Source organism: Salvelinus fontinalis, chromosome 14 (genome assembly GCF_029448725.1).
Source record: "Salvelinus fontinalis isolate EN_2023a chromosome 14, ASM2944872v1, whole genome shotgun sequence".
NCBI classification, from domain to species: domain Eukaryota; kingdom Metazoa; phylum Chordata; class Actinopteri; order Salmoniformes; family Salmonidae; genus Salvelinus; species Salvelinus fontinalis.
Window position 1 is genome coordinate 48,747,151 of NC_074678.1, and position 8,993 is coordinate 48,756,143.

At 44.9% G+C, this 8,993-nt stretch overlaps 1 protein-coding gene across 1 annotated transcript; it reads right to left on the minus strand.

Moving 5' to 3' along the window:
• Positions 1 to 3,377: 3,377 nt before the first annotated feature.
• Positions 3,378 to 6,231, minus strand: LOC129811061 (transcription factor HES-1-B-like). The gene is made up of 4 exons (XM_055862180.1): positions 5,843 to 6,231; positions 5,595 to 5,690; positions 5,366 to 5,453; positions 3,378 to 5,056 (listed from the first exon to the last, which is right to left on the minus strand). Exons 1-4 carry the CDS (start codon positions 5,981 to 5,983, stop codon positions 4,545 to 4,547), a joined length of 837 nt encoding a protein of 278 aa, XP_055718155.1. The 5' UTR covers positions 5,984 to 6,231; the 3' UTR covers positions 3,378 to 4,544.
• Between the last annotated feature and the right edge of the window lie 2,762 nt (positions 6,232 to 8,993).

Below are 8,993 nucleotides of genomic sequence, written 5' to 3' on the forward strand. Positions count from 1 at the left end.
TCGTTCTCACGACCTCTCAGGTTCCTGCGCTCATCTGGGAGCTATTCATTTCCTGCCAGAAAACAGCCTTCCCTTGCAACTGCAGGAGGGGCGCGAGGGGAGGGAGGGGTGAGGAGGGGAGGTGGAGGGGGGGGTTTGGCTTCAAAATGAGTCCAGGGCTTGGTACAGCAAGCCCTAGGCTTAAATCATAAAGCTCGTGCTTGTCTGGGCTGCAATCAAAGACAGCCCAAGTGACGGGCTGAGGGAGAGAAGGGGAATATGAGAGAGAGAGAGAGAGAGAGAGAGAGAGAGAGAGAGAGAGAGAGAGAGAGAGAGAGAGAGAGAGAGAGAGAGAGGAGAGAGAGAGAGAGAGAGTGAGAGAGAGAGAGAGAGAGGAGAGAGAGAGAGAGAGAGAGAGGAGAGAGAGAGAGAGAGAGAGAGAGAGAGAGAGAGAGAGAGAGAGAGAGGAGAGAGAGAAGAGAGAGAGAGAGAGATCGCAACATATGGTAGCACTTAGGAGCCAAGAAGGAAGCAGAGTTTTTTTATTTCGCATGCGCGCGGAGTGTGGGAAATGTTAATGGACACGCATGGCAGCTAACCCCCCCCGGTCGTGTTGTGACATGTGTGCGGTCAGTTCGGCAGCGTAGCCACTGCGCTTGGTAATCGGAGAGCCTCGTAAAGCTGTTATCTGGACTGGGGGGGGGGGGGGGGGGGGGGGGGGCTGTGATGATGATTGGGGGAGGTAGAGGGGAGGAAGGGAGGTGGAGAGGGGAGGCAGCTGGGTGTCGTCCGGGTTGCACCACGTGCCTCCCAGACAGCCCGCATCCAGCTGTGGCCCTGGGCTAGGACAGGAAATGGACTGTGGACACGGGACGTTGTGGGAACGTTGTGTGTAATGGTGGGTGGGTAGGTGTGTGGGGGTAGGGGGGACCTCAGGCTCACAGGGACTGACTGTGTTACCCAGAGTGGTAGCCTGTCCTGTCTCCAACGTCCAACAAACACATGGCTTTAATAGCGCAGCCCCGGCCCTGTAAAAGGTGTGATGGAAATTAAAAATGATGGCACTTAGCCACACTTTCTGCCTCTTAGCAGATTGGTAATTGCAAACACCTGCGGTGCCCCCCTTGAAATGACCACACTTGAATAGCTGGAGGCGGCACACACCTGGGCAGAACGCTACCGCATGGCCGCTGTGGCAGCAGTGTTTAGCATGTCTTCCCTCTGTCACTTCTTAGCATCAAGGTGTTCCTCAGAACAAAGCAATTACACAAAGCAAGCAGTACGGGGGTTGCTCACTGCACTCTCTGCCCAGAGATACACTATATATACAAAAGTATGTGGACACCCCTTCAAATTAGTGGATTCGGCTATTTCAGCCACACCCGTTGCTAACAGGTGTTTACAATCGAGCACACGGCCATGCAATCTCCATAGACAAACATTGGCAGTAGAATGACCGGTACCGAAGAGCTCGGTGACTTTCAACGTGGCACCGTCATTGAATGCCACCTTTCCAACAATTCAGTTCGTTAAAATTTCTGCCCTGCGAGAGCTGCCCCGGTCAACTGTAAGTGCTGTTATTGTGAAGTGGAAACATCTAGGAGCAACAACGGCTCAGCTGCAAAGTGGTAGGCCACAAAAGCTCACAGAACGGGACCGCCGAGTGCTGAAGCGCGTAGCGAGTAAAAATCGTCTGTCCTCGGTTGCAACACTCATTACCGAGTTCCAAACTGCCTCTGGAAGCAACGTCAGCACAAGAACTGTTTGTCGGGATCATGAAATGGGTTTCCATGGCTGAGCAGCCGCACATAAGCCTAAGATCACCATGTATAATGCAAAGCATCGACTGGAGTGGTGTAAAACTCACCGCCATTGGACTCTGGAACAGTTGAAATGCGTTCTCTGGAGTGATGAATGATGCTTCACCATCTGGCAGTCCGATGGATGAATCTGGGTTTGGCGGATGCCAGGAGAACACTACTTGCCCCAATGCATAGTGCCAACTGTAATGTTTGGTGGAGGAGGAATAATGGTCTGGGGTTGTTTTTCATGGTTCGGGCTAGTCCCCTTAGTTCCAGTGAATAGAAATCTTAACGCTACAGCATACAATGACATTCTAGACGATTCTGTGCTTCCAACATTGTGGCAACAGTTTGGGGAAGGCCCTTTCCTGTTTCAGCATGACAAAGCCCCCGAGCACAAAGCGAGGTCCATACAGAAATGGTTTGTCAGGATCGGTGTGTAAGAACTTGACTTTACACACCGCACAGAGCCCTGAACCTCAACTCCGTCGAACACCTTTGGGATGAGTTGCAATGCAGACTGCGATCCAGGGCCTACTTGCCTAACATCCGTGCCCGATCTCACTAACGCTCTTGTGGCTGAATGGAAGCCAGTCCCCGCAGACATGCTCCAGCATCTAGTGGAAACCCTTCCCAGAAGAGTGGAGGCTGTTATAGTAGCAAAGGGGGGACCAACTCCATATTAATGTCCCTGATTTTGGAATGAGATGTTCGACGAGCAGGTGTCCACATACTTTTGGTCATATAGTGTATGTGCCACTTACAAAGTAAAAGCAACATGCAGAGTACATTCCAATACATTGCCTGTAAAGTAAGCAGAGTCAGAACGGCCCATAGCCTTTCTTCTGATTCTGTAGCATGAGGCAACTTGATGTACTAGTACACTCGCTGGACAGGACACTAGTTACAATGCGTCTGCTGACGGTTCTTTTTAAAACACTACTTGAAGTACTTCAAATGTTGACCATATTTCGATCTGCATATTTTGTGGGAAACGTAAGAATGTTTAGGGATCACATAAGAGGTTACTGTCATTTCATGTACAGCCGACTAACATCAAATCCCAGAGGAACAAATGTAATCTACCGTGCAGTCTTTTTATGTTCTGTGTCTTCATTGAGTAAGGCACTTACCATAGAACGGTTCCGGTATCTTTTTCATCCGGTCTCTGCCATGAATCTACGCTGGTGTCCCATAGATTATACGTTGTCCTGTGATTATAATAATATAGCCCTATTATAAGTATAGTCTATGTATTGATATCTTGCATTTCAACCAAGGTCAACATTTTACACGAGACGTGAGGACCATATACTTACTTATAGGACAGGGACTAACGTGGCTGATATCTGGTAGTAACCATTGATCGATACTACCGCAATCAGATTGCGCTTCCTTCCTGTGTTGCTAGATGGCGCACGTGACTTCTAAAATCCTTGAAGACTCGCAATCTCCGCTGCAAACGGTAAAATGAGCCTTCCCTCTTCAAAACAGGCTTTCCTGTTCAAAACTTCGACTCACATATACTTGACACATTGTCAACAATAGTCTCATCTGATTATGTGGATAAAACAACATTCGTTGGTGATACACAAATTAAAATAACAATACATTTTTTATTCAAGGTTCATTGGCCACTTATGACAGTAACAGCGGGAGAGATGTTGATATAACTAATTAAATGTTAGCCTACAAAAACAATTACTCAAGGACAAAAACGTCCATATTATCTTGGATATATGTGATCTTTGATAAATGTTATCGAAAGTAACTTTTAGGAATATAATTCTTGTCAAACTGGTATCCCTTTCAGGCCTAAAGGGCCTCATTATTTCACACATATTCAGTGTTGTTTCCCCCTCTCCTCTCCTCTCCTCTCCTCTCCTGTCTCACATCTCACCGAGCAACACCTGGATTCGGATGCACCTGGTCAACTCTGGTTCATATCAGGCACGTTTCTCGTTGAAAGAAGCCAGAAGCAACGGTCTTTGTGCGATGGCATTTTACGCAAAATCTTCGTGTATAAAATGAAATGCCCCACTTCATAGTCTATGAAACTTGTAAGCAAGTGTTGGTGAGAAAAATGATCTACTTTTACGCAACATAAGACTAAATTGTGATCCATTCCTGGAGCAACAAGTGGCTGTGTTTAGTTTACATATGCTTGAATGTGCATGGGTTTTGCGCGCAGCAGAATATAAACGATTTTCGTCTGCCAATTATGCACAACTCAATATCAAATATGACTTTTGCGCAAAAATATTGGTAGAATATGACAGCCATTTTCTCTTATAGAATGTCTAACTCATTATTCTCAAGTGTATCTTCCCTACACAGCTCAAAGCAAAAGTTAAGAATTAGGTAGGCCATTATTTGGTGATCAGGTTTCTGTGGAGAAAATCAGAGCAGATGTTTTTCAATATCTTTACACATTTATTTGTCTTCCAGAACGAAGAATTACGTAAATACGACGTATGTCGTAAAAACGAAGAATTACGTCAAGGGCATTCAACATATCTTTGGCATCACACAGTAAAAAAAAGACACCTCGAATATAAAATGCAGTGAAAAGACTTCAACGATACAAATCTCTTTCCAATATGAACTTCACTCCCTCATAAACTATACAAATATAGTGCATCTTTTCATCTTAACGCATTGAAAGTACAAAAACGAAATCAAAACAACTGTTTTGTAACATTGAACATTGATCGAACTGAGTGTCATTAGAAAATTATTTTCAATATGTCCTTTTTTTTTGCTCTACCAGGGTCGCCACACTGAGTCCGAGTTGCCTGTTGGTGCACCGGGGGACACCGCCGCTGGAACAGGCGTGTTGACCTGGTTCGCATACACGGGGATAACCGGACCGTTGGGTGCAAAAGCTGCGTTGGGGATGAGGAAGGCGAATTGTCCGTCTGAGGCAGGTACGAGCTGGAAACCGCCGTATACTTTAGTGGCTTCTGGTGACATGCTCTGGGGAGAGCCACCTTTACAAGGCAGGGGCATCACGTTGCCTTGCGGAGATGAGTTGGGCATCTGTACCATGGACTGGCCGAAGGAGGGGTGGGGAGGCCCGGCTGAAATCTGGTGCTGTGTGGGGTAGTTCATAGCGTTGATCTGCGTCATGCAACTGGCCAAGTGTCCGAGAAGCCGCGTTCTGACCTCGGTGTTTACCCCCTCGCAGGTGGATAGGAACCGGGTGACTTCATTCGTGCACTCGTTGAATCCGGCTCTGTATTTCCCCAGCACGGTGGGATCCGTGTTCAAAGCAGCTTTGGGAGAAAGAGAGAAAATTATAAGCCACTGAGAGTACCGAGAAAAATGATACAAATTTAAATTCCGAACATGAACATTGCTCAAACTAAAAAAGATACATTTCAAGGCTCACCAATGGCTAACCTATATTGGCTAATATTGTGATATAGTCATCTATACAATAGCTATATTCAGAGACAATATGGGAGTGAGGATATGGGCCAAGTCTGTAACCTGACCACCGCCTTCTTATCGTTATCTAATCCGCAGAAGGAAGTCTGGAAGAAATCACCCCGGGTATTCACCGAGCAGCTACAGTCACTTACCAGTCATTTGCGCTCTCTGGAGGTTCCGGAGATGTTTCACCGTCATCTCCAGGATGTCTGCCTTTTCAAGTTTTGAGTGTCTAGAGCTCTGTAAAATGAAGAGTCATATTGTTAGGCTTGAAGATTGTCTCCTGGGAATTGCGTCAGGCGTTAATGTTTTCAATCAAGTTAATATGGTATTGTGATGGTAATAATGAATTTGTTATGAGAGTAATAACAGAAGACTTACATCTTTTTTGAGCGCGTCCAGGATAAGTGTTTTTAACTGTCCCAAGCTTTCGTTGATTCTGGCTCTTCTCCTTTTCTCCATGATAGGTTTGGATGACTAGAGAAAACAAATAAAAGAAATTGTTAGAATGATAGAACTTGCTCAAGGTGGATGAATGGTTCATGTTTCGCTATACCAGCCCGTGCGTAATTTTGGAGAGACGGAGAGAATATCGGCATTTGTAAAAAATGCTTTGACCGACTACTAACCTTCCTGTGCTCGGAAGCCGTCTTGGGTTTATCGGGTGTCGTGTTCATGCTGGCTGGGGTAGCAGCAACCGGAGAGGATGAGTTTTTTTCCATCATATCGGCAGGCATCTTCTGTCCGTCTGAAATATCCCTTCCACACATACACAGGCAACTCGGTATTACAGTCCACTGTTGGTGGTTATTGACAAGCAGTCGGCACTTCTTCACAGTACCCTCTTATAAAATTCCAAATTCCGGGAGAGCAAAATCCTTTTCTGTGTGGTGATGCACCTATGCGCGAGAGACAACTGTCCCCAAGAGAGCGGCAGGCTGAATTATGTCACGGAGTCGAAAGACCACTGTCTGCCAACGGACGCTGCGTCTGAGTAGAACGTAAAGGCACTTCGTGTTGGTCGTATTTATATCTGGGACTGCACGCGAACGGCTCGTGTGAAACTTCCCAAACTTTCTTTCCCACAGTAACTTTCTACCAATCAGCGTGAGGGACACGCGGCCGGAGGGGAGGATGGCTCGTGTTCGGCGCTCTTCCATTGGTTGTTTGGCGTTTGAGCGGGTGGCCAATGGCGCGCGGCCGGGTTTAGGGCACAACCGGGACTGCCTTCAATCATTCCGTTTACATATTAACACTTGAGCCCCTGACTACCAGCACAGAGTGCAGGGCTGACTTGGCATGCTGATCCCTAACTTTCAGGCGATACGCACAGGAGGTGATAACTCTACACACGATAATAGTGGCTATAGCACCCAATAGTACTATACAAACAATGCACTTTTCCACATAGCCTACTTGTATTATTTTCCACATACTTGTGGACTACAAGCCAGTAAATGTGTACATTCACAGAATATAACCTGTTCCAACAATAGTGTTTAAGGAAATAGCATAGCTTAGGTAATTTATGCAATGGTTCAAGAAACCAAATGTATAGTTCTTAATTAACAGTGCAGGCCTAATTAAGTAGGCTTGTTAGGCTATAATGTAATAACCTAGTATTGTTACAGTTTATATCATGTTATGTAAACTTGGGGAAAGAACCTGTCTGTCTCCTCTTAGATTGCCCTGTGTTGCAGTGAGGCTGAGAACTACAACCTCGATCAAGTGTGCACTGCGTGAGTTCAAAAATCATCTCAACTTTAACCTGTCAAGATTGGAGCAGTATTTCTTTAATGCGCCCCACCGCTGTACAAATTTGGCATTTTGACATCTGTCGGCATGCGAGCGCTATTGTGAATGTGGAGCACGTGCCAGGATGTTTTATGAGCGCAGTGGTTGAGGTTTGGCTGCCGGGCTAGGGGTGGCGGTGGTGGTTTACATTACAGGGAAGGTAAATAGCAGCTGCTGTTTTAAAAGCCTGGGAAAACCACGCCTACTGAGAGCTCGATCGGGCTTATCGGAATGCGAGCAGAGCAGAGATATTTCTGAGTGAGAGCACACGATTAGAGCGATGCATTGCCTGCATTGCCTTTGGTCGGGCAGAAGTTAGGCTACGCATTGAATTTCAGGTCATAATTACATTTCCTTATCCTTATCAGAGAGACAGACGCAAGCTCGAGCTGTAAATTTAATTGTTGAGATAATTTCCCCCACACAGATAGTTTTAACACATACATTTAGTAATTCCCAAGTTATTACACTTGAAAAACTATTAATATTTTTTTAAATACAGGCTGACGATTATATAAACATAGTTAGGCTATTTGTAGTGAATATAGCCGACACTTTAAATCCAGTCATGGGATGTCAAGAAAGGTATGCGCGACGCCGATTATATCCTGCAGGACGTTTTGTAAATAAAAGTTTAAAAGTCCATAATGTTTTATTATATCCCTGTTTAAAAATCATAAAGTCAATATTTTCAACTTTTACACAATAATTATGTTCTGTGCCCCATGCAATAGTAATAGCGTACAGCCGTTAACGACAGAAAGGCAGGGGTTGCGTATGCTCGGCTCTCTCCGTCAGCCCGGGGCGTGCGCGCTCCTCAGCGGGCTCCCCTGGTTGTATGATGTGCGGGCGTGATCTCCAGCTGCTGCAGAACCCCGCGACACGTGGCGCGCAAGCGACTGGGGAAGGCGCTGCTGCGGGATGTTGCTCGCGGCTGCCCGCAAGATCAAGAATTTGATAGACTCAGCAGAGAGCGTTGCCTAGGAGCACTCCAGCTGTAAACTTTAACAAGCACCTTAAGAAAATTATACGCATTCAATTCGATATTTTCTAAAATTGAATATATGGCAACAGTGTGTCCAATTTCAGCAATTAGGTTTTGTGCGTAATTGCGCTAGCATTCATTTTTGGTAAGGGTCTAAATATTATGGTGTAAAATCAGTGAATAAAAATAAAAACATGTCAAAACAAAATGTATGAGTTGCATACACCAGTGGTCTAGTGGGGGGTATACGCAGACATACACCCACATATTTTCCGTGGGCATTGATTATATTCACTTCTCAACCACCACTGATACATGCCAAAGTAGCGTAGTGGAGGAATACACCGTTTCAATTACAAAGGCTGATGGAACAGATCAGAATGTTTAGCTTAAAATGTAGATAAACTAATGTTTCTTTATATTTTAAACGCAGTGGTAGGCATTCGCGTGAATGTTTCAAAATGCAGTTTTGCAAAAATGCAACGCCGTTCTTAAAGGCATGTGCCAGCGGTTTCCTGGACAGAGATGTAAATATCCGTTGTAAATTTAGAAAGAGTCGGGATTTAAATATGCAACAACTATCATGGGTTGCTAGCATGACTAGGATAATGCCTTTGGTTGATACAATGAAAGGAAGTAAAAATAATAATAATAAATAAGACAAAAAAGAACAGGAGAAAGCATATGAGTAAGTCTTTATAAAAATAATTGACTCCACGTTTCTATGGTGGGATTTTGGCTATAGGATACTTTTAAGTAAGGTAAGACATGCCTCATAATATGAAGTAAAACGTCCAGGTTTCAAACAATTAAGGAATATTTTTTTTTAAATATAGCGATTGATAAGACCTAAGCAGTGGCGATTTTAGCATGTGAATCTTGGTAGGGCAAAAATTGTAAAAAATGTACACATGCCAGCAAAGCACAACACAATACTAAACAATACATTAATAGCACTATAATGGTGACAGAGGTGGCCACAACCTGAAAGGACCTACATA